We start from the raw sequence: 26,418 nt of genomic DNA, 5'->3' as shown, positions 1-26,418 counted from the left end.
ACTCCTTCCCACATGTTGTTAGAACTTTTTAAAGCTTTATGTTCTTAATTCTCATACCTGATTTTTCATAAGCATTAGTACTCTCAAATATTGTTGCATTTCTTTTGAACAGTTTTTTTCTGGATATGGGGTATCAGGAACTTAAATGAAAAGAACTAAGTGTTGTTTTCACCATTCTACCAGCACTGTACACACATTTTCCTAAAATCATGCTTCAACAAGTCATGCTGCTTGGAGCATCCAAAGTTGTATGGAACATCCAAAGTGGCACAGAACAAATGGATCCTCCTCCTATCAAAAGATGCTTTCATTTAAGTGATGGTACACTGTGGCTGGGAGCCAGGAATTCAACACTTAAGTCTGTTACAGCTTGGTGTTAATTCTATACCCTTCCCCATCTTGTTATTGAGCGTGGGCAACTATTGTGCAGGTTTCCTCCATCCGGGAGCAGATGGCATGCTTTCTATTCTAGTACTCAGCACATCTGGAAGAGACAGTAATTGTACAAATTTTGCACGCTTCTGTGGACAAAATCATATCGAATTAGATTAATACTATCAAATTCATTTCCCTTGGATCCTACTGATAATTTTATTTCTGAACTTCAGGATTAAGCTTCTGAACGCTCTTTCACTTGACAACTTCACAAGCCCACTCCAGTATCATTCTTCCTATGTTATATACTACTATATATTCTTAATAATACTGTCAATCAACTAACATGATTCTTTAAATTAAAGATATGTATACACATCTTTTCAGGATGCAATCCTAAACCAGACCTATTTAGAAGTGGTGGTTTTTATATTATTGTTTGTTATTATGCTCCTATATACCTGCATAGGAAGTACTTTGAATTTGTTTAACAAATATCAACATCTGTGTAAAGAGAATGAGGGAAACAAACTATTTTAAAATATTACCAGAATACAGGTAATCTCAATGTTTGATTCCTAACAAGCTTTTAAAAGGATATGGAGTGTGCTCCTCTACTTGCCATTAAAAATGAATATTCTAACCTTTGTAACAACTACATTAGATGTTGCAGGACTCCCCAAAGCTGCTTCTGCATCTGGATAGTCTATAGACATCTGATGACCTGGGGATCTAGGAGCAGTCTCAGAGGGTAAGCTATGCTTTGTACTTGCCACCCCCTCCTGTATTCTTGCTTCATTTGCTTCCTGATGAGGGTCCATGAGTGGTGACCTGGAATTTCGGCATTCTGACTGTATTGTGCTAAGCACAGTCATCTTCGTAAGCAGCGCTTTGGGCAAACCATCCATAGAGTCTGTATGAACCCCAGCAAAACAATCTGCAAATCTGATTTCTTCATCTGTGCTTGTGACCTCCTGCAAGCTATTTCTAGATGGATGATGCTGAGGGCTCGCTGTAACTGAGGGAGTTGTAGAGAGGACTGATTCAGCTTGGCTGTCATCTTCATCATCATCATCATTGTCGTTGTCATCGTCATCCGCGCCATCAGAATCCTCCACATCAAATCCTGATCGATCATAACCAAATCTTTGCTTCTCACCTATGAAGCAGAACAAAAATAAAACTGATATAAGTAATTCCACTAAAAAAGGCCATATCCTGACCTGATGCAATGAAGGAAGGAATAACAATATTCATCACAAAATATGCATAGAATACCACACAGAAGTGTATCAAGTAACTTCCCTCTGTGTTACACTTGATATCTTTTAAAGAAGGTTCTACAATTCCATTTTCGTTTTCCTGATCCACCTGAATCCTGTATTTTTGCTTCTGCATTGCTCTTACCTCTGAGTTTCCAATTCTTCTTCTAACCAGCTTTGCACTAACAGTTTCTTTTAATAAACATTTACTCTAAGGAGAATGGAGTATTGATTTCCTGATTCATTAGGTCTGTAGTGCTGACATATCAGACTTGTTTGCCAAGCTTATCAGTGGGATACTCTCAAGTATTTTACCGACTTATTGGCTGGTGTTCTTGAAGTTAATATGAATCACTTCTCAAAAGGATTTTGAAAGCTGTAAACAGCAAGGGTAAAGTCTAAAATGAGAATTCACTAGCATTCTTCACCTTTAGAAAGTTTTGAGTGAATTATCAATAGATTACCCAAAGTGTCTGAAGACTTAGTATTGATAACGAAGTCCTAATCTTGCAAATGTGTAAGCTTATTTGTAATATTATGTGTGTTAGTCCAAATGATATTAGGGCTAAAACTGAACCAAAATAACTCTCTTTTGCTTGTCGCCAAAAACCTAACTCCAGTTTAGTTTTAGTTAGTAAACCAAACTACAGATACTACTTAACTGCTGATAATCACCTAGTTTTGTATCATAACTAGGGACGAGAGAATAGTCTTCAATAAAGAGACAAAACCCCGTCTGTTGTACCTGACTCCAAGCCAGACTGTTTGAAATCACATTTGATAAAAGACAAAATGCTTGAATACACTCATACATTTATACTGGATTAAAGGTCTGTCTGCTAACATCGCCAAAGAAAGTATCAGTACAAAACATCTGGCTCAGAAAATCTCATATTTAAGGATGGCTGGTTTGGATTAGTAAAATTTGAAAGTCTCCATTTAAGGAAACTTACACAGAGACTTACTGTCAGGACGAAAGATTAATATTAATTTTTTTTTTTTTACAAGAATTAAGACCTACTATCAGTATCTTGTCCAGCTAGGACACCACAACTAAAATATTCATCACACATACACAAAGATGCACATACTGGGGTGATAGGTAAAAAAATTAATACCTCTCAGCAAGTGATCTAACATTTCAAGTCTTTATGATTCCAAATAAATATTTGGGATTAGGATACTGAACAGCCCTAACTGGTTCTTTGTGAATTACTGAAACAGGGATGTTGACTTTCTTTAAGTACTTCTAACAGGCATTAACTGACATTACTAAAAGTACTTCACACTCATCGCAACAATACCACTGGGGAAAAAAAAAGATATGTTTTAGAGCGCATTCATTTACAATTTTCACCTGCAAACAAAGGCAATATACAGGTGTTCAACAAACTTGGAAAATTGCTCTAATTTCTGTGCTTTGCTCTAGGTGCCCACTTAGAAGGAAGCTGAATACACCCTTGTGAATTAGCCCTTGTGGGGTGGGAGCTTGGAGCTTGCCTGCATGGCCCAAGTACAGCAGGTAAGAGAGGCTCTAGCGTCCCTCCCAGAATGCCCCGCAGGCTCCCCGGCCTGCAAAGGACTCCAGAGCAGAATCAAATAGCCAAGCCACCCAATTGGCTGGTGGGGACATTATGGCCACCCACCTGTACCTGATGTGACAGCAGCTCATCATGACCACGAACCATCAGCCAGCTATCCCACGCAGGCCCAACTAATGCACCGTGTGCCCACCTTGTGTGCGTGTCCTGGACACCATGGTTGTGTGTACAAGTGTGAGTATGTGTATGTTCAGGATATCTGAATCCTGTGTGTGCGCACATGCTCCCCCTCCCACACACACAGAATGCAAGCATCCTGGACACGCACATGAATGCAGACACACACAGACCCAGGAGTCTAAGGCATGATTGGACCACTGACTTTCACATGGCTGATGAGGGTAATCGTGGGCAACTTCCTGTTCCCCAGGGCGATGGAGAGTTGCTGCTATGCTCTCAAGGTTCTTGATTTCATCATTGGCGATGTCATAGATTACAGACATTACGGCTAGAAAGGACCTAGCAAGAACACTGGGTCCAGCCCCCTGTCCAAGAGGCAGGAAGTCTGTTGGGGTCAAACGATCCCATTAAAATAGGTATCCAAGTATGTCTTAAAGGTGTCTAGAGTAGGTACTTGCACAATTTCTGGGGGGAGCCTAGGCCAGACTCTAAGGACTCGAATGGTAAAGAAGTTTTTTCTCACATCCAGCCTAAAATGGTCTTTCCAGGACTGTTAGACCTCATCTTCCCTTGGGGTGCCCTGGTGAACAGATGTTCTCCCAGTTCCTGGTGCACACCCCTTGTATACTTATAGGTTGCCACCAAGTCCCTCTGGTGCCTTTGCTTTTCCAAGCTGAAGAGTCCAATGCCTCTCAGCCTTTCCTTATAAGACCTCTTCTCTTATCTCTGATCATGCATGTGGATCTCCTCTGGACTCTCTCAAGCTTCTCCACATCCTTTCTAAAGTGCAGAGCCCAGAACTGAATGCAGTACTCCAGCTGTGGCCTTACTAAGGCCAAGTGCAGTGAAAGGATGACATCTTGTGTCGTGCTTGAGATACATTGATAGCTGCAAGACGGGGTTTTGTTTGCTTTGCTGGCTGCGGTATGGCATTGATGGCTCATGTTCATCTTGTTCATGACCCCCAAGTCTCTTTCAGTCATGGTGCTAGGAAGTGTAGCACTGCTGAGCCTGTAAGTATGATGTGGATTCTTTCTTCCCCTCCAAGGTGGAGCATCTTCCATTTCTCAGCATTTAATGCCATCAGGTTTTGACCCGCCCACCTTGCGAGCCTGTCCAGGTCAGCCTAAATTGCCAGCCTATCCTCTAATGTGATCACACTTCCCCATAGTTTGGTGTCATCAGTGACAATTAGCCAGTCTGTTTCCAATATCTGAATCAGACTGTTTATAAATATGTTAAAAAGAGTACTGGTCCAAGTATAGAGCCCAGTACCACGTCAGCATGGTTCCATTGACTATCACTCTCTGGGTCTGACTACGGAGGCAGGTCCCAAGTCATCGGACCGTAAGGTTGTCAAGGCTGCAGTTCCCCAGTTTAACTGCCCCTCCCCACAATCCTCATCATGGGCCCGACCTACCCTTTCCTGCCTTGGTTCACAAGGTCCCATGGGGGTAGCTGGACCGCCAGAAGGAGTATTTCAGCTATGGACCAGGCTAGGCACTGAGAGTGCACATGGGGCAGGGACAGCAGAGGATGAGACGCTTGCCGATGTGTGCGTGGTCGCAGCCCAACACCAAGGCAGGCTGTCTGAATTCACAAAGTCCTGGCTGAATAGTTCCTCACTCACATGGGCTAGGAACCCTGCCCAAATGAGTAGGGCTGGAGGACTTCAAGTACCCACATCCTGGCACTGGACCATGGGTTTCCTGCCCCGGACTCCTCTGGCCCAGTCATGGACACCACTGCCCACAACCCAGGATGCCTGGGCACCATCCCCCTTCCTCTCTCCATCCCTATACTCCCTCCCCACTCAGGACACACCTGGATGTGGAAGAATGCAGTGCAAGGAAGAGATGGGCCTCATTTTAATTAAATATTGAAGCTGTCAAACTGTTAGTGTGTTTATTAAACAAAAGCTGTGCAACATTGAGCACTCCTGAAGTTGGAATTTTCTTTCCAGTTGAGAGAATGGGGAAAAACCCTGCTTGCACTGGCCTGTTATGCCATTGAGGGGGGAAGGGAGGTGGGCAGTAGCAGGAGGAATCAACTTCAACATGAAACCTTGGGGTGGCAGGAAAAAATACCACAGATGAACCTGCTGCCCTCCCATTTAATTAAATGCTGCAGCTGCCAAACTTTTCATGTGCATAATAAAGAAAAACTGTGGAACACCGCCTGCTCCAGAACTTGGGCCAGAGCCCAGGGGACTGCCATTCCTCTCAGAGGTATGCTGCTGCCCCACAGGACCTGGACCTGCAGTGGCCTAGCCTGGCCCAGTGAGACACTCCCCGCATCCCCATTCTCTTTGAGGCTTTGCACCTATACTGGAAACCACCAGTGCCCAGGAGTAGCAAGTTAGCCCTGGAAGGAAGGCCGAGTCAATGCCAGCCCTGGCAGCAAAACTCAAACATCCCGGTCCCTGTCCTCTCCCAAACTGCTGCTCCTTAGAGTGGGCCCTACTAGATGCCTTCTTGCCTCTTTGGACCATGAGTCAGTGGGTCCAATGTGCAGTATAGCCTTTTCTAGGGCCACCCAGCCCCCAATATCTGCCAATCAATATGCAGTGCACAGCATTCCCCCATGGCTGTCATCCGGGCTCCTCCCACCTCTGTGGGACTACTGAGTATGTCCAAGGGAGAAGTCCCTGGAGCAGGGCTCTCCATAGCAGGACAGGGGAGAGGAGGTGGGCAGCAGCCTGCCCCACCACTGCAGCCCAGGAGGGCAACAGTTTCTCTACAGGAAGAGGCACTGATGTCACTCAGAGGTGTCATAGCTAGATCCCAAGTGGTCTTTGTGCATAAACTCCTTATCCTGGCGTTACATCTCTCTCAGCTCTGTAGCAGTGCATGTGACCTCCCTCAGAGAGCGACTGGCTACCCACAGACCTCATTCCTGGACCCTCACAGCACGCTCCTGATCCTCAATGGCTTGTTCAAGTGCTGCAGCACTGTGGGTGCAAGCAGTCACCAGCCTGACAATTTCAACTGGACACTGATGGTCACCTTTGGTCCTCATGTTGCCGGCACCACCTACACGTCTCTGATGCTCTGCAGGTGTCAAGCCAAACATTCTGGATCCAGCATCTTGGGCTCCACAACCAGGCCTCCCATGCACAAATGTGATGCCTGCAGACAAGGGAGACACCAAGGGACCTCAGACGAGTCCCGTCTGGACCCTTTTCCCTGCCTGGGGCTGGAAACTGCACAGCTCCTGATAACCTGGTGCTGACCATGACAGAATGACTGCACTGCCTCCCAGCTGGAAAAAGTTGGATGCTTAAGGTCCATCTACTTGATGTGGGAGCTGGGAGGGCTAGGAAACATAAGCATTACCATTGGAGGTTTGAGCCTTCTCCGGTTGTCCAGGAGAAGAGGGAGGGTGTAAGGAGCAGTTTTGCTAAAGAGAATTCCCTTTTCCTGCTGCACCTTACCTGCAGCAGTTCTCATTCATAGCTGCTTTGCCAAAGTGTGTCCAGAGGCTCATCAGTGAAAATGTGCAATTTTGCCTGTTGGTTACACTTTGGCTGTGGGGGGTCAAAAAAAAGCTTTCAGTGTATATCAGGATCTGTTTGAGTTACTGTGTGTCAGCTGGATCCAGGTAAACATGTTGGCTTCTCTCAGGAACACAACATGACCTTGGGGCAGTCTGTTGACAATTACCTAGATTTATGGTCCCACTCAATATAACGCTGACTGATATACCTCCAACAGTAGAGAAGACTGAGCCTGGTGCCTCTGCTTCATTCCAGGCCAGTGGCGCAGATGTTGTGGGGGGTGGGGGTTGTTTGAAAGGCACAAGGTCAATGAAGAGCAACAATGAATCAGTATCATCAGTCTTCCATGTAGACAATCATTGAGCAAAAAGCACAGTGAACACCAGAGCAGGCAAATATATCCTTCCCCATGAGCATATCCCAACTTACCAAGGAGTCACATTAGACCATTCCTTCACCTATACCCATCACATTCAGAAGGTCAGCAGTAAAGTCTCTGTAAGAGTAGCTGCCTTGAGACATTTAGTCAGCACGACAAGGGGTGCCAACTTCAAAGTGCTCAAACCACCACACATGCAATGGTGTATGTCCCAGCAGATTACTGTGCTCCTGTATGGTCCAGAAATTGTCTCAATAAAAAGCTTGATATTGCACTTGTAACAGGATACACAACTGGCAGACAAGGTTCTTTGGGTAAATCTGATGTCTTAAGTTAGACCAACTCAAACAGTTGGATAAAACTCTTCTTAGCAAGCTTTCAGGTATAAATATCCTTTATCAGGCTGAGAAAGCACCTGCAGTCGGTCTGTGCTCTTCCTGGATGGAATGAATAGTAAAGAACAATAGGATAGGATGCACAACTTCCACACACATCAATGTTTTCCCTGTATTCTTGGATATTAGACCAAGTGGCATAAGACGACAGACCCTAGCCACCCCCCCCCGCTACCAGGTTTCTGGTCCTGAGGAGAACCTGGCAGGCTGGGTACTGTGGCCTTCTGTGTTACACTATATTTAGATAAGGAGTAGGGTGAATAGAAGTGAAATGATTGTTCAGAGTAATCCAGTTTGAAACCTATTCATACAGCATCAAATGAGTCAAGCTGAACAGAACGAGATCTAGATACAGATGCTTCAAAACAAACAGTGTAAGATGAACATCTTGGACAGCACCGTGTATGAATGTCCACAATCAACACAGCACTTAAATTGACAGCTTTACAAATGCCCAGACAGGGTAGATCGAATCTGTACACTGAGCAATAATACCAGACAGTGGCTCATAGCTGGCCAGAGGAAACATGGCAGGTGGGAGTGGGGGGTTAGTGGGATGCCGCAAAGCCCCAGGGGTTGCCAGCAGAATGCAACATAACGCGAGTCATGATGGGATCTGGTACACACATTCATTACGGCGTTCTAACTTACAGCACTGAAGTCTGATAACACATCCATTCAGCATTCTTAGAGTGTGATCTGCCACATTTACTTGATGTGACCTGACCATCTGTTCAGTTATGGCTGTAGGGAGCTTTCTGCATGCCTACTGAACAATAAGTATAACTTGACCAAAACTATTCTAAGGGACTCCTGTTCCTGAAATATAATGAAATTATACAAATTATTAACACAACCAAACAGATGAATCACATATATTATATAGTTTCTTTCCTTTACCTTCTCAACTCTGTTTCTGAAAAGAACAATAACACTTTCTGCATAATTAATTTGTAATTCAAACTTCACAAAAACCAACCCAACCTTTCCTGTTTGCATTCTTTCTTAACTGGATTCATCAGCTTTAAAGCCATTGCTAAAATCTCACAAAACTTTGGGTAACATATGTACTACTTTATTTCTGCCTTTTATAAGAATGTGCAAGTCAGTGAGTTACAGTGCTTTTGGACTCAGCTTCTATTATTTTTAAGTAACATCTACTTGCAAAAAAACATGAATTAAGAGTCAGTAAAGGAGCAACTCTACTTCAGTGTTCCCTGGGATGTCATCCTATACAGGAAACCCCCGCTTAGGGCTCTTAATTGGTTCCTAAAAAAAAGAGCTTTAAGCAAAACGAGTGTTAAGTGAAACCTAAAGTATTTCATGATCCAAGATGGTGACTACAAGTATTTGTAATGACCCAAGGTGGTGATTGTGAGCACTATAATGAAACTCACTGAGCGCTAAGTGAAACCAGGTATTAATTTAAAACAAGCAAAATTGCACTAAGCGAAACAGTGTTAAATGGGGGTTGCCTTGTCTTCTTTTTCAATAAGTACCAACCACCTTTCCTACAGAAGTCTACGTAAATCGTATTTGTAAGTCTATCAGCAAGTACATTTATCCGAAATAACTGTGATTGGATCTTCACATCTATATAGCAAGCAAAAGAAAAGAAAATGGATTTGTCATGATGAAGAAAAGTGGTTTAGTTTATGTTAGGTTGAGCTTACAAGTGTTCTACTTGTCCCCAGTCTCTAAATCTGGCTTTATGTCTAGGTTCTCTACTTCGTGATTTTTGACAAAGGAGTTTTACTAGTTTTGTGCACTTCTCAGAGACTTCTTTTCAAACTTTCTTCAGATTATTATCAGAGCTGCTGAGTCTTTTTATACACATACACTTAGCTATCTGAAGTTTTCAAATTTGTCTACACTGCTCCCCAGAGCACAGTTATCTGGATTTGAAGATTTTGCTCTATTGTAGCACTATGTTTTTAAAAGGACTATGAGAAAGTATCGGCTGACGGAGAGAAAAAGTGAAAGGCGTTATACAATGCTAATGAGAGGAGGTGTGAAATTTGAATGAGACATTAACTATGAGCACTTGACTGTTAAATTTTGCAGAGATTAGCCAAACAACACAAAGGACTTGTGTTTTGTAGTTATTAGGTGAATCTACACATGCAATTAATGTGAAACAAACTCCGCAGCAGTTCAAGCCAGAGTAAACTGCTCCCTGGTGCAACACCCACATGTGCACCCAGGACAGCAGCAATTTGAGCCAGGTGGAGCAGGTCGGGGTCACCAGGGGGCACAGGGGATCAGCCCTGGGCTCCAGGTGGTGGCACTGCACAGCAGAGGGGCTGGCTCAAGCATGAGGCCGCCGTAAGACTGGAGCTGTGTGGCTAGGCAGCAAGGAGTCTGGCCAATATTTTGCACATGCAGTGAGCAGCTATACATGCATTTCAGTGCAGTAAATTACACTGCCAAAAGATAGTATTGTCCCCGACAATACTAACTGTGCTGTAAGATAAATTTACTGTCCCCAAACACCAGTGCACATGTAGACAGTGGTGCTTTACTTAGGAGCTAATTAGTCTATTCCACAGTAAAGCTCATGTGTAGACACACCCACTGAGAAATAACCATAATTGTTATGCAAAAACGTACTGTTTCTAATTGTAGAAAACAGCTGTTAGCTTACTTTACACAGGAGCTGACACAGTGTTAGCTTATTAACAGAATCAGGCATTATGTCATACAGACATTTTCAATGAATCAGCATACCAGGATTCACATAATTGTAATGCTTTTCATTTTAGGTCAGTACCAGCAAATCTATACCTTGGTTGACTGAGTTCCTTAGCGATATTTTTAAAAAGTATACTCAGATTTATTCTTTACTAGTTTTAAGAGTAGAAGTACAAGTGTTTTGTATTAGTATTAATAGCTTATTTCTTCTTTTTTGCACCAATAATTACAGTAATTTTCAATAAAAAATAAAATTTTAAAATGGAGGTAAGTTCATTCCTACAAACTACAAAACAAGAAAGGGGCTGAGCACAGTAACAATGCTTCCTGAACCAAGAACACTTGCATACACATTTATTTGGCTTGGGTTTTGGTTTGTTTTGTTATTATGTCCAGGTCCATAATATCATAAAAAGAAAGGACTGATTTTATCTTGTACTTACTGGTGCACAGGATACCTCTTTCAGCTAGATTACTTACAGCATTTAGCATTTATTTTTAAGGAGCTTGTTTGGTTTTTTTTAGACAACTTGGAAGGTACTTTTAATTTTATACTTTGTACTTCTGGGTAAATTTTAATCAGCTGCAGCATATGTTGCAGTATTTGGCTTACATACTCACTTTGATGTGGTCTGAATAAAAAATCATGACAAAGACTAAAAGATAGTTCAATGTTATTAAGCAAAAACCATGCCCTAATTTATAGTGAGAATTTACTTATTCTAAACAACATTTAAAAATAATACCAAATCTCACTGGCAAATACAGCTTATGCATATATCTCAACCTTCTGGCATCAGGTGGAATAAGGGGGAAAAACTGCTAGTTGGACTCTGATTCCTTAAAGGCAGGGCTCTCCAATAGTTAATTTCTGACCATTGTTTCTCAGCTTACCTCCACCACCCTTTATGCTTGCCAGTGTCTATTTAACTGCAGTTACCTACAGCTAGAAGCTTTCATTGTAGATGAGGTGACATGGATGAATACAGTGCAAAGACTCCCACACTGCTTTCAAACATCAGATGAAAAAAAGTCACTCCAGAGTTGCTCTGGAAATACAAAGAGCAGACTCATAAGGATACAAAGGAGTATGCATGTGTATGTGTGTGTACATATATATACACACACACACCCAGACAACTTAGCTAAGGCTAAGAGGTGGCATTTTCCAAGGGGTACCTTGTACCTACAAAAGTAGAGAATCACTGTCTATATCTTACATACTCCAGTGAGATATACAGGAGTGGATCCCAAGGGATGCAGTGGTGAGGATACTTCCCCACCTTATAGCACTGCCACTGCTGTCCCTGGCCAAACCAAGTGCAGGGAGAGCCCCAGGGCTGCTCCAGCTGCATGCTGTTGCCACGCAAAATGCCAGGCTCAGCAGGGGATAGCAGTGACATGCAGATTCCTCCTTCCAGCACTTGCCCTTCTTTCTCCCCTCTTTCCCTACTGGCTGGGAGCAGGCACTGTAAGGAAGAACTTGTGTGCCACTGCCTCCAGTTGACACAGACACCAGGGGAGCCCCAGAGCCACTCCTGACCTGCTCCTGTCCCATACTGCAGGGAATGGCTGTGTTGTGCACGTATTCTTCCAGTACCTGCTCCCAGCTAGTGGGGAAGATCAGGGGGAAAGTGGAAACAGGCTGCTGGCTAGCAGGGCCGGATTAATGCAAAGGCAAACTAGGCACATGCCTAGGGCCCTGAGCTGCAGGGGGTCCCAGTTCTTCCTGCTGTGGCAGTGATGCAATGGCCCTGTCTGCTTCCTTTTCCTTCCCTTCCCTGTCCCTCTGTCAGGCTCGCCACTATAGTGGCTGCTTTCTAGTGGCGGCTCTGAGCCCCACTCCCCAAGCCAGGCTGGGGAAGCAGGTCTTGACTGGCCCAGGGCCCATGAGTTTGTTTGCCTAGGGGCCAACCTCCTCTGCAGGTCTGCTGGGAACAGCAGCAGAAGTGTTGGCAGGGACAACGCTCCCCTTCTTTATGTGCCTGCTTCTTACCCAGCTCCCCAGAGTTATTCAATGAGCCAAGGGTTCCAGCCATGCCTCACTCCCAGGGTCTGAGGGGCAGCCATGCAATCCCCTTTAGGAAATCCTGGCTCTGGACCTGGGTATACATATACAGTCCTTCTCTACCTTTTTAGACTCAAGACCGCGCTCAGGAAAAAAAAAGTCAGGTTTTAGCTTTCACTAGTTTCTTGACCAGGGAAAAATAGCACCAATCCTTTTCTTACATAGAACTCAAAGATGCCAAAAGGTCAGAATGTTTTTGAAACAATGGAATTTCTATTTCTAATTTCTGGGTTTATATTCTGAATCGTTTGTGGGTGTTTGTACATCTAACAGTGTGCCAAAGAACCCTGGCTGAGAGTCACTGATATTATATGTGCACACATACACACACACATACACAGCTGTGAGAGGTCCCTCAGCTTTTGTTATTAATGAGCCCTTGGAATATTATCTAACATTATTGAAATTTCCACTTTCTTTTACAGAAGAGAAAGAACTATAAAGACAATTGACCTTTAGTTATAAGGTATAAACTTCTGGATGGGATGTCAAACTGAAGCTGTAACCACTTACTGTAACTGAAGGGGCCTTTGGCACTTTTTGTAAGAGCAGGCTTGTTAACCAAAGTATACTGGCTCAAGTTCTAGTTTGGTAATTATAATTTGCCCACTTAAGGGCCTGTACAATTTTAGTTGAGAAAATGATTTCCTATCTTAAAGTGCCTATAACATTGCTGTACACTGTTAAATAATAAATGTGCTTCCCCATACTGGATTGCTTTTTTGAAGTGGACGAAATTAATATTATGAAGTTTGCAAAACAGTGTGGGAAGTTTTAGACTTAGAACTGCTGTATAAAGCCCCAAAATCTAAGTTGGGGGTGGGGAAGGGGTTATGACAGTTCCTACGTTTCTCAAAATGGGGAAAAAGTTTTATCTTCTCAGAATTTAATAAGGCATTTTTTTCTCCACCGCATGTCTGATCCAAAGCTCACTGAAGTGAATGTATCCAAATTCTTACGCAGTAAAAAGGCAGAGCTACATCTGAACTTCAGCAAATGTAGACATTTATATTTAGGGGGTATACTTAAATTGTGGTTAGATTTACTAATTTTTGTGGGCTGGTCACAGCATAAAGAGCAAATTCCACAGACATGTTATGGATGAGCACTAGCAGCCCCACCCCTCAGCGCTGATTGGCTGCTGGCTGCCCTTTGTGTGGCCCTGCCCCTCAACACTGATTGCTGGAGAGGCCCCAGGGGAGAGAGGAGAGATGCAGGAGTGGCAGCCATAGTTTACCTGTGACTTTCAAAACCTAATAACTATGAAATCATAAAATTAGTTTTCATTTTAACACCCTATGGCTCTTTTGCTATATGATGGCTATTTCCCTTTCATATTTCAAGCTCAACACCTTTTGGCAAAAAATCTTTCAAAATATTCTTGAGAATTTTTTAATTCTTGCTCAAAGATGGCTGGGCCAGACTGGAAACAAAATTGTAAGGGGAACAGTGTAAAAAAAGTTACTATGGATTTTGCTAGCACCCTAGCCATAGGATTTAGTAAACCCGAACGTTTAATCCTACATATAAGTAAATAATTTAAGAAATTACAATGTCTTAGTTCCCTTAGTTCCTTGTATTTTGATTCCCTCATTCCATGCTCTGTCATTACATCACTACTTTGTTTATTAGTGTTGATTAATTAGTTGGAGGAAGCTGGACTCTAACATCCTTTTACCCCAAAGAGGGAAAGAAAAGGCTTAAAGTTCCTCTGCACAATAGAATTAGTGGGAATTTTCAGTAACTTAGTATGTTCATTAGTGACAGAGCTGACTACTCCGTCCTCTACCCTTACCAGCTGTGACATTACTAACCTGAAGACTGAAGTATATAACAGAAGAGCTCTTTCTATTTTTGCACATCCCTTACTTTAAACAACCTTTTCTACTGGAGTCTTTGCATTACGCAGTTTTAGCAGTGGTATTCATGTTGCTGTTATCAGATGGCATACCACAGCAAATATTCTTAATTTATAATTCTTCAGTCTTTATTCAGGTACAACTAATAAGCCCACTACATGATTTGACTTTTTAGATCCTGATTCTGTAATGACTTAGGCATGTAAACAATTTCCTATGAAATCAAATGCAAAAATTTAAAGGGAAATATATCTCCGTTTTCTTGTGCAGGGACTGGAACTTCCCTGCTGTGATGCCAGACAGACTCAAGGGGAACGCCTCCACGTCTCAGGTTGGGGAGGAGCGGGTTATAGAGCTTCTGGAGGGGCTGGACGTGTTCAAGTCAGCAGGTCCAGATGCTTTCCACCCCAGGGTGTTGAGGGAGCTAGCTGGGGTTATTGCAGGGGCCTTGGCATGGCTTTATGAGCGCTCGTGGTGCTTGGGCCAGGCGCCAGATGATTGGAAGATAGCCAACGTGGTCCCCATCTTTAAAAAAGGGAGGAGGGAGGACCCGGGCAACTATAGGCCTGTCAGTCTTACCTCAATCCTAGGGAAACTCTTTGAGAAGATCATCAAGCAGCACATCTGTGATGAGCCAGTTTCAGGGATGATGCTCAAGGGCAACCAGCACGGTTTCATTAGGGGCAGGTCATGTCAGACCAACCTGATTGCCTTGTATCATCAGGTCACAAAGGCAATGGATGCAGGTGTTGCCATGGATGTAGTCTTTCTAGACTTCAGCAAGGCCTTTGACACCGTCTCCCACCCCATCCTCATTAAAAAACTAGGCGGCTGTGGCATTGATGCCTACACAGTCAGATGGATTGCAGATTGGCTGAAGGGTCGCACTCAGAGGGTGGTGGTGGACAGGTCATATTCAAGCTGGGGAGAAGTGGGCAGTGGAGTCCCCCAGGGCTTGGTCCTTGGGCCTGTGTTGTTCAATTTCTTCATCAGCAATTTGGACAACGGGTTAAAAGCAACCTGTTTAAATTCGCTGATGATACCAAAATTTGGGGTGAGGTGAGCACGCTAGCAGGGAAGGAAAAATTGCAGCAAGACCTGGATAGGTTACAGGAGTGGGCTGACAAACAGGATGCGTTTCAATACTGACAAGTGCAAGATGCTGCACTTAGGCAGTAGAAACCAGGAGCACACTTACAGAATGGGAGACTCCCTTCTTGAGAGCACGGAGGCAGAAAGGGATTTTGGAGTCATTATTGACTCCCAGATGAACATGGGCCAACAATGCGAGGTCACGGTTGGCAGGGCTAACCAGACCTTGTTGTGCACTTACAGGTGAATCTCAAGTAGAGCCAAGGAGGTGATTCTCCCCCTCTATGCAACGCCGGTCAGGCCACAGCCAGAGTACTGTGTCCAGTTCTGTGCGCCCCATTTCAGGAGGGATGTGGACAACATTGAAAGGGTCCAGAGGAGGGCCACCCGCATGATCCGGGGACAACAGGGCAGACCCTACAATGAAAGACTGCGGGACCTAAATCTGTTCGGCCTTCACAAGAGAAGGCTGAGGGGGGACCTGGTGACTCACTAGCAGGGACCAGAAGGGTTTGGGGGAGACTCTGTTTCCCCTAGCACCCCCTGGCATAACAAGGAATAATGGACACAAATTATTGGAGAGTAGGTTTAGATTAGACATCCACAAGAACTACTTCACAGTTAGGGCAGCTAGGAGCTGGAACCAACTTCCAAGGGAAGTCGTGCTGGCTCCTACCCTGGGGGTCTTTAAAAAGAGGTTTGATGCCTACCTGGCTGGACTCATTTGAGTCCAGTTTTTCTCCCGCCCAGGCGGGGGGTTGGACTTGAAGATCTACAAGGTCCCTTCCGACCTGACTTCTATGATTCTATGATCTTATCTTGGTCATCCCGTGAAAAAGATGCAAAAGGCAAAATGTCCCAGAATGACCCTAGGCAAAATTAAAATCATAAAGGAAATAGAATTCTAGAAAGAAATGGTCGTGGTGAGGGTAAGAACATTGGAATAACAATTTTTTTTTCTTAATTTAATTTTTTGTTAATGGCTAGGCAATTTTTTGGTGAAGCTTTTCTAAATATTTTGGTCTGTGACAAAAGGACACACACAGAAAATTGCAGTCCCAACCCCTTAAATTTTGCCAAGTTAGAAGCAGCTAAAAACAAATTTAAAATGGAAAACGTTCGGTACCCATAACTTTCAGTTTCACTATAAACTCTGTTTACAAGAAAATGAGGGTATTTCTTCCCAAAGAACAATAACCTAGCATGATAAACACCAATATCTTCATCACTGAGTGTTCCCTGGTCTTAGTCCAGAATCTGTTTACCACTTCAAGTTCAAGTTGAAAAAATGTCTTGAAAGGGCCCCTCTACACTTGCAGGAAAAATGCACAATGGGATCTAATACACGCTCCACACGATTGCATCTCCTGCCATGCCACGTGATCCTGGACTTCCCCTGCACTGAGTCCAACAGCTGCAAGCCCCACAACTGAGAAGGCTCACTGCTAGGAACACTACTGCCACTGCGAGCCTTATCAGCTACGGGGCTCTCAGTAAATGGTGCATCTGTAAGGCTAGACATCCCTTGGGTGATGGGGCTCCCACCACAGGAGAGCACTTAGTGAGTGGCAAGTTCAATTAATGGTGCGATTAGAACAAGTTACAAAGTTATTATACATTTTTTGTGGAATAAATCTGTAGCTTATTGCTCATTTTATGACACCATTATCTGGTTGAACATGTACCTGGGTCACAACTTAAGGCATGGTTAACTAGTTAAGAATGTCTTAAGCATAACATGTAGAGGGAGCCCAAGTTCTCAACTAATTAAGGTACATATTTGACAGTATCCTTTACTGAAGTTCCATAAATATACCATATCAACAAAATGGAAATATTATCAAATATGATAGTGTGTTATCATTAACACCCCTTGTATTTCATTACCACATTTGTACTACAGAGACATAATCTATTTCAGAGGATTAAAATAGTCCTGAAATGAACATCATCAATGCCACTTACATGATTTAATTGCTTGTCAGCTTTACAAGTAAACAACCAACTCCCACCCTATGAAATAAAATCAGCAGCTATATTCAAAAATGTGATAACTGTTTTCCTTACTCTATTCTCAGTCTAATGTGCAGACTACTTTCACTTCTGCTTTAGCCACTGTCTTCTGCTCATCAGCATCGGACTCACAGTGACATCTACTGGGTAAAGTTCAGAGTGGTAGAACTTCAGATGAGAAGCGATACATACCTGAACTGGAAACTACACAGAGTATAATTACCTGCCTTCTTTTAAGCAAGGAGTGCTACTTGCACTATCAAGGTGTAGGATACAGATACTAAATACTGAATAATGTACATTAAATATTATAGTCTCAAGCCAGGAGGAATAAGAGCTACACCACACTTTATGTACTGTACATTTAATTGTGCAAATTAGACAATTGGTATAATAACTCTTTTATAATAAGAAATCATCCCTGAAAGTTATAAATAATCAATTACAGCATCTTCTATATCTGAGTATTAAAATCAAAAGTTTGCATTCAAAGTTTTTCATTATTTTAATATCCTATGGGCAGTTTTGCTAAAAACAGAGCAAAGCAGTATTAACAAATCCATATTGCTGAAATCCAATTTATGAAATATGATAAGAAATAGCTTCCTTAGAAATCCTTTAGTAAATCAGAAACATATGATCTTTAGAGGGATTAACTGGGTGTTATGTGAAAAAGATAACTCACTGTAAATTGCATGGAACTAAAAAAATGTAATTTAATTATTTTAATGTGGAAAGTAGAAATACTTTAGGATAGCAACTCTTTTTCCATGGGGACTATTTTAATAAATTCTTCTCAGCAGTGGAGTTTACTGTTAAAAAGTCCTTGTGTAATACAGCTAGCAATGTACTTGCTACAAAGTCTGCAAACCCTTGCATTCATGACAAATTGAACTAAAAACTATAAGCAAGCCTGCAGGATCAACCCCTGAAATACTGCTTAAGTTTCAAAATTATTTTAATTCTGAGATGTACTTTCATGTTATTAAAAAGACTGCACAGTCAAAACTTGGACCAAAGGAGTTAAAAAAAGATGCTCCCAGTTGTGTTTTGTTACACTAAATGGTTCACCTCATATGACAATTTAATTCAGATACTAACATTCCTTACATTGCAACTCTACTGTGTTGACAAGAACATTCCATGGACGAGACGATGAAAGGTAAATAGATGTGGGGATGATTTTGAACACAAAGGGCAAAACCAAAAAGTATTTACTAATACCTCAATGATGACAAATCCAAATACAAAGGGGATTATGTTAAAAGCTGTGATTACATTCTCTCATAACGGGGAAGCATCCCTCCCCCTTAAGACTGCTGTCCAATTGAATACCAAATGCTAATTTTTGTCTATGCTGAAGCAGTCATTGTTATTAGGTTTTATTGACAATACTGTTATTATGTAGGCTCCAACAAAAAAAAACCTTAGACATTTGGATTGCTAATAAGAATAGACAGTATCATAAATGCTAGGATAAACTATAATAATAAGATGTACAGTTTACAGGCTAACTTCTGTTGAGGCCTGATGCTTCAGGACATAAGCCAACCTCTTGGTGCCTGAGGGAAAGAAGAAACTTATCCCTTATTGGGTTTCTTGCACATTCCTCCAATGGATTTTTTTTTTATTGGAAGCTGACTGAGTTCATTTGGTCCTGGGATACAAACATATCACTTTTAATGTTTAGACAACTCTTTAAGCAAATAATAAAGCATGCAGTGATGTCAGGTGTTAAAATACTAGGAGGAGCTTGGATAAAAATGAAATAAATCGGTGAAACTCAAGGAGGTGGAAGAACATAAAAAGTGCCATATTGGGTCAGACCAGTGGTCCAGCTAGCCCAGTACCCTGTCTGACAGTGGCAGGAGTTGATGCTTTAGAGCAGTGGTTCTCACCCTATTTGCCATAGTGGGCCACACTTGCTGGTCTCAATGTGTTATGTGGGCTGCACCCACACAACTTACTTCCTGTGTATCCAGCAGTGTACTGTGGGTCTCCAGTGCCAGGGTCCAATGCTTACATTTGAACACCCCCTCCTTCCCCCTGTCTGCAGCCAGTTGCTGACCGAGGGGTGGGGGAGGAGAGACAGCAGCCAATCGCCGAACCCAGAAACGCTGGCGGAGAAACCAGAAGTGGCACTGGGAGACCGAGTACCACTGGAGGGCCCAGCCAGCGCCCCCATCCAGGCCAGTGCCCAGGACATGCTCTCCCCCCACCCATGTGTATCCATTTAAAAAATGTTTTAACAGAATGTCACATGGGCTGCAGTAGGTGCATGCCCATGGGGCCGGGACAGGTTACACAAGGGCATGGCTACCCCAGGGGAGGGGGCAGGTGTGAGGGCTTGAGAACCACTGCTTTAGAGGGAGAGCACTGAACCATGTATATCTTGAGTAATTTGTTCACTGTTCATTACTTCCCCCTCATCCTCTCAGCATCCACTGTCATTGGTTCAGGAGATGCCATGGGAAATACCTTCAACAGTTCTGTTTAATAACTATTAATAGATCTATTGTCCATTTTTGAACATGGCTATACTATCTGCCCCCAGAAAGTGCTGTGGCAATAAGTCCTCAAGTTAACTATGCACTGTGTAAAAAAAACCAACTCTCTCTTGTTAGTTTTAAATCTGTTGCCTATTAATTTCAGTGAGTGCCCTCTAGTTCGTGTTCTGGGACTTGGTAAATAACAGTTACCTACTCACTTTGTCCACACCCTTCACACTTTTATAGACCTTTATGCCCCTGCCCCCTTCTCCTTTTCAAACCAAAGACCTAGCCTTTTTAGTGTCTCTGGGTATGTTAACTGCTCCAGGCCCCTGACCATTTTGGTTGTCCTTCTCTGTACACTTTCTAATTCTACTAAATCTTTTCTTAAGCTGTGGAGACAAGAACTGCAAATAGTATGCAAGATGTGGGTATACCATGGATTTGTACAGTACCATGATGATTTTCTCTATTTTATTTTCAATTTTCAGTCCTCTTCTTAATGGTGGTACACATTTGACTGGGGTTTTTTGGGCACCGCTGCAGTGAGCTGACATTTTCAGAGAACTATCTACAATAACTCCAAAGACTGTTTTCTGAGTCACAGCAGCTAGTTCAGAACCTAACACTGCATGTGCATAGTTGAGGTTATTTTTCCCTATGTGCATTATCTTGCACTTGTGGAAACTAAAGTTCATCTGCCATTTTTTTGCCCACCCAGCTTGGTGAGATCTTTCTGTCGCTTTTCTTTCACCTTAGCATTTGACTTCCTAGAATAACTACCTGGTATCATCTGCAAATTTGGTGATTTCATTGGGCACCCCCATTTCCAGGTCATTGATGAAGATGCTGAATAAAACTGGGCCTAGCTTAGATCCCTTGCAGCACCTTCTTCCATCCTGAAAAGTGACCACTTGACCCTACCCTTTGCTTCCTATCTTTTAACCATCTCTCAATCCACAGCGTAACTTTCCCACTAATCCCAGAGCAACTCAGTTTTTTAAAAAGCCTTTGGTGACAGACCTTGTTAAAAGCTTCTAAAAAAATCTAAATATATTATGTCAATTAGATTCCCCTTCTCAGAGAAATCCAATACATTGGTGAGGTGAAAGGATCAACATCTTAATATTACCACAACTTCATCCAGTCACTAGTATAAGCAAAAAGCTATGTGGCTTACATAAGTGGTGCTCAACCTCACAGTCCTGCAGGCCAGATGAGTGGCCTTAGGCCAATTTGCAGAGCACCTGGGGCAGGTTCACTGCATGAGGTCAGTGTGGAAGAATCCTAAATGTGGCCCTGAGTGCAAGATCCAACCATGAAGCAATCCCACCTTACAGCCCCACTGTGTGCCAGTTCAATCTAGCACACAGGGCCATGGCATCCAGCCCACAGGGCTCTCCTCATAGTCTGATAATTTGCTGAAGAGAGCAGCAATTAATTCTACCACTGCACTCCCAGCACCAAAAACTCAGACATGTGGGAAGACCCAGAGGCAAGATGATGTGGCCTCACAGGCCAGATCTGGCCTACGGGACCAGAAGGTGAGCACCTCTGCTTTACATGGACTGTAGCAATAGATGCTACTGTGAAGCACAGGCAAGGAGGGTGCTTTTGATAATAATTATATTTTACATGATTCTGCCACACAAGACATACTTGCATAAAAAGTGCAAGGTAAGTGCTGAGCTACTATTGTAGTAACCATGATCCAGGGAACATGCGAGAAGCAGGATTTGTTTGCTAATACTTGTTATAGGACCAACCATGTAGTTGGGGAAGATGTTAGACTGCTTTTAGACACAAAATGCCCTTCCTCAGGTATGGGCCTCTTTGATTTCCTTCTTTCTTAATGTTGTGAATTTTCCATTTTAAATAGTGAATTTCAATATCCTCCATGTTGAAGTGCTGTTGTAGTCATGTTAATATTAAAACCTTTGTTTTGTGCGATTTTGCTTCTAGTTTTGCTCTCAGACAAGGAGGAACCAATGAGATAGGAGGCAGAGATCTAGGAAATATTACAGAAAGTCTTTGGCAAAGAAACCAGAGGTTAGAATTATGTGCCAATGTGGGTTTCTTTCTTTTTCTTATTTTCTTTTTTTGTTGTTTTTTAAGCCAAAAGGGACAGTGCATAAGTGACCTTTCCTAAAACATTTGAAATTTTTACTTAACAAAAAAAATTATTTTGTGGTAAGACAAACTTTTTGCTTGGGTCATAGCAGTTCTATCACTCCAACTCTGGGAACAATATTAATACTCATAATACTTTTGATGCTGCTACTACTACTTCTTATGCCCACTGATGTGGAAATAAAACTTTGAAAAAATACAAACCTATAAAACTAACAGAGGATTTCAAAATAGTGAAATAGGAGTCAAAAGAACAACAGCAAGGAGAGAAAACAGAAACTTGGGATGGAGGCAACGTGCACACCTTTATACATGTACTCATAAAATCAACTTTCACAACCCTGGCTTTTAGAAGGTGCCAGGAACATGAGGACTGGCATAAACTTCAAGAACAGTGATTTGTGAAATTAGTTTTTATGAGAAGAAATGATTATATGTTTTAAAAAGTATTATCAATCTTACTGAGTAGCCCGATTGAAATCATGCTAATTTCAAGTCAACTTACATTTCATATACATCAAATTGAGCAACAGATCAGTTAATTTATGATTGGGTATCAAGGTTTCCTTCCTTACCTACCTGGGTATGTGCAGGATTTTCAATAAATATTGTTTTCCATTGGTACTTGGATACTTATCAACAATTAGTTTTACAGGTTTTTTTGTACTGTAGATGCTGTAGAGTTAAGGTTTGAATTTTCAGAGAAGAATAAGGATGGTGGGTAGCTAACTTCCATGTAATTTCAATGTTCTTTTCAAAATCTTGAGCTAAATTTATTCATACTATTAAGTAATTTTCTTCCAAACACATAGTGCCCTAATATAATAATTCACTAAACTATGTAGCCTACTACGTGATTTATAGCTCTAAAAATGACTGGAAAAGCCTTACTTGTGCAGGGTGATAATTTTGCACCTTAAAATGTAACTATGCTTATTAATATAAAATGAGATCTTTTTAAAAATGCACAATATAAACCGATTAATCACAGAAATCCTTTTGAGCCTGAGTAAAGAGATGATGTTTGCTCATCTGTATGACAAAAGGACAAGTGAGATTATGAAATTACAGAAATATATTAAAAAGGTTCAGCATTTTTATTCCATTATATGGAAACTAAGAACTTTAAATAACAATATTCCTAAATGGGAGTAGTGTAAAATACATAGTGCTTCCATCCGTTCAGGGCAATTTGTTTTAAAGTCTTTTTTTTCTTAGTTTCTCTCAATAAGAAATAAATAATTGACACTCAAAATGGCAAAATGTTTTCTTTGATCCTCAAATATTATTGAGTCACACTAACTGAAAAAGATAAGTCATATTTCCAATATTATTTAGAATAACTTTGGCTGACTCAGTCTGCTATTGATTATCAAGTGAAAACAAGCGAGTGCATTAATTTCTTGCCCTTTCCGTTTCTTTCAGTTCTGTTTTTACCACTATTTTCCTTTGAAAACTTATCCATAATTCAATAAACTACACCATGTTAACAAGAAAAATATACCATAGTCAACACTACCACCCCAAAAAACCCACACGGTTGATTCCATTGCAGATGATGGGAAAACAAGAATGCCATCACTGCGTTGATAACTTCCCTAACCAAAATAAAGTTCTGTTAACAAAGTCCAGTTTTGCTTTTCAGACTGAACCGTACAGCTAACTACATAAACCATTTTATTCTGTTGGGTCAAAGTCTACTATGCTTTTAATTCTGGATCCCTAGAAAACCCATAATAGTTTAATCTTCTTCAACGGGCTGGTTTTGGTGCATAAAAAAGATACAGAATTTTTAGTTTCAACTATTGTTAACCATTCATTTTGTTACTTATTGAAAAAGTAAAATAAGTACAAAAATAGTTTTTGATATGCCAAGGTGCTGCAAAACTGGCAAACTTAAATTTGGGTAACATTTTGGAAACAATTCCCTGCCAAATATACAGTTTTAGCAGGTGCTGGATCCATTCTTGTGGCTGTTACAATCTCTCTAGTATTTCTAACTTTCCCTATCATATTTCTAAGACTATGGACAGGCATTATATTTGTGTCAGGAAAAATGCCTATATCCCAGCACAAAGAGGAAATGTATGGGTGCTCAAGCAGTTTGTGGTCAGAGAAATCTAGTGATTCTGAGAAAAACTGCTAGGCTCTTCATACAGCATCTTCCTTGTTTTCTAGCACCACATGTAATACCTGTTCAGGTGCACATGGGATTATGGGGTCCCTAGGACACTGCTTTTCTACAGTTCTGCACTCTCCCTCTGCCCCTCCAGAAAGAAGGGTGGGAGGGAGAGGGGAAGCTCCCTGACACCAGGGACCCCTGTGGAGACCCTGCTGCCATAGCTGTCTGGCAGCCCTGAAACTCTCTGGGCCTGTTCATGCAGTTGGGGGTGAGGGGGTGGGGGATAGGGAAGCACTGACAGAAGAATACTGGTTCCAGTGGGGAAGGCAGTAGCTAAGGAGAGCTTCAACCTGCTCCCCAGGAACACCAGGAAAAGGTGCTCATCCCATAGGGAACCTGTCAGGTCTTTCTAGATGCCATGGTCCCCACAAGAACAGGTGGTTTGGCCAAAATGGAGTGGGTGGGTGTGGGGGTGGGTATCTGTCTGTCTCAGGGGCATGGAGGGGGTGAGGATGAAGAACATACCCACTTTCTCTCCTGCAGGCTGTACCTGACAGTCCCAGTTGCTGCCCCAGGCTTGGTCCCATTTACTAATGGCTGTTACGGGGAAGGGGCAGGGGCATGAAGCATGCCCCTTCCCCTCTCATCCGCAGGCAGAGGGGAATTGTTTTTCCCTTGCCCTTTCAGCTGCCTCCAGCTATGGCCAACATGGCATCAGCTGGAGACAGCCTGTCTCCTGTGGGGGGAGCAAAGAAGCAATTCCTTATCACCGTCCCCTCCCCCCCGGCTAAAGACCATGCCTTTGAGACTTTTTTTACTCTCCAGCCAGGGGGCTAGAACTCCAGTATACACCCCCCCGCCCCCCCCATCTCACTACATTTTTGTAGTGCCACAAAGTGTTGAGACACTTTGTAGCACTAGAAATGAATGCCCGTCAACACCCTACGGTGCTTATCACCACAGTACTTCCTTCAAATGGAAGTAAAAAACGTTGGGTGAGTAACAGTGGATGTTTAAGGTGACAGAAATATAAATGTAATGCAGCAGGGGAACAAGGAAGATTTAAAAATCCTTACCACATTCTTCTCCATCCTGGTCATCTATTAAACCGACTGAGACTCCCAAATCCATGCATTTCTTGCTGTGTGCCTTGGACTTCATATGTTTAGTCAAGTTCCCTGAAGAGAAAAACAAAAACTACTTGCTCTCTAAATACACACCCATAAGCTTCTCATATTCCGCACAGATACAAATATCACTATATTTATAATTCGATTTTGTACTGGAACCTTTCCTTCCTGGGTAAATTGCCCACAGCTTTCAGACATTTAATGTCATACACTCTGTTGTTTTCTGGCTGTACTAAATGCAGTCAGTTTCTTACTACAGAAATCCTTGGAAATTACATTATTTTGTATTGTGAAAGGCATTGCATTTTATGGTAATCCATAAAATGGAATGACTGTTGTTAAATTTAGGTTGACAAATGACCACAGGTTGCAGCCTTTTTTAGCTCCTGATAGACTCTATTTTAACTTACTCCCTTTCAATTGTAGATTCAGAAGCAAAAACTCAGGATTTAAAGTATAAAATTCATTTCTGAATAGAAGATCATTACAAATCTTGTGCATCACTTAAATCCTGCTTCAGTAGGTGTGCTGGCCTTATGGTGGGCTTATGGCAAGAAATTAATTTTACCTAATTATAAAAACATTAAAAGAACTTATCTTGGATTTCATAAAGGCAAGCCTAATTCCTGTCATATAGTAACTATCTATCCTGTGGTACAAGTCATTTAGAACACCATAGTCAATAATCAGTTCCATTCTTCATATGGAAAAAAAAGCAATCATCACCAGAAAGAACATATAAACCATCTCTTGCAGGAATAAGCTATATAGGATTATAAGCACCAATTCACCAATCACTGAAAAACCTCCTCTGTGACTGAAGCAAGCAAGTTACTTCATTAGCAAAAGTCTAGGGACAGGAAGTGAATAAAAATATCTTCTCCGACTAAAGTGACAGGGAATGTAGGTGGGCAGAATTTAATTACTTAAGTTTGGAAGTTAGCCAAGAAAACCTACTCCTGCAAAGTCTGGCATGGCATCTTTTAACAGCCAGAATTAGTCAGGGCCCCAGCCTGACATTTCATTTAAAAAGATGGCATCATAAAGCAATATGAGCAACCCATACATCATTATGTAGCAGTAGGTTTTGACACACCTACTGAATTGCCTATGCCAGTTCCTGCAGTATTTTATTTTTCTTGGAAATCTTCTACCCAAGTCCTGATTAGCCCTAAACCTATTTGACATATGAGGTT

The 26,418-nt window shown here is 42.1% G+C and overlaps 1 protein-coding gene across 3 annotated transcripts in view; it reads right to left on the bottom strand.

Annotated features, from left to right (window-relative positions):
• The window catches only part of HIVEP1 (human immunodeficiency virus type I enhancer binding protein 1), a 180,732-nt gene that overhangs the window by 2,909 nt on the left and 151,405 nt on the right, over positions 1–26,418 (bottom strand). For 2 of the 3 annotated variants that reach the window (XM_019543321.1, XM_019543330.1), the window contains exons 7-8: positions 25,169–25,270; positions 1,020–1,534 (exon numbers count right to left, since the gene is read on the bottom strand). In XM_019543321.1, coding sequence (XP_019398866.1) covers positions 1,020–1,534; positions 25,169–25,270 — 617 coding nt within the window. The remainder of the gene's footprint in view (positions 1–1,019; positions 1,535–25,168; positions 25,271–26,418) is intronic. The other variant, XM_019543335.1, reaches the window with a different exon arrangement.

The sequence above is a fragment of the Crocodylus porosus genome, unplaced genomic scaffold, assembly GCF_001723895.1.
Source record: "Crocodylus porosus isolate Cpor-Errol unplaced genomic scaffold, CroPor_comp1, whole genome shotgun sequence".
Lineage (NCBI taxonomy): Eukaryota > Metazoa > Chordata > Crocodylia > Crocodylidae > Crocodylus > Crocodylus porosus.
This window is presented reverse-complemented; position numbering and strand designations above follow the sequence as displayed.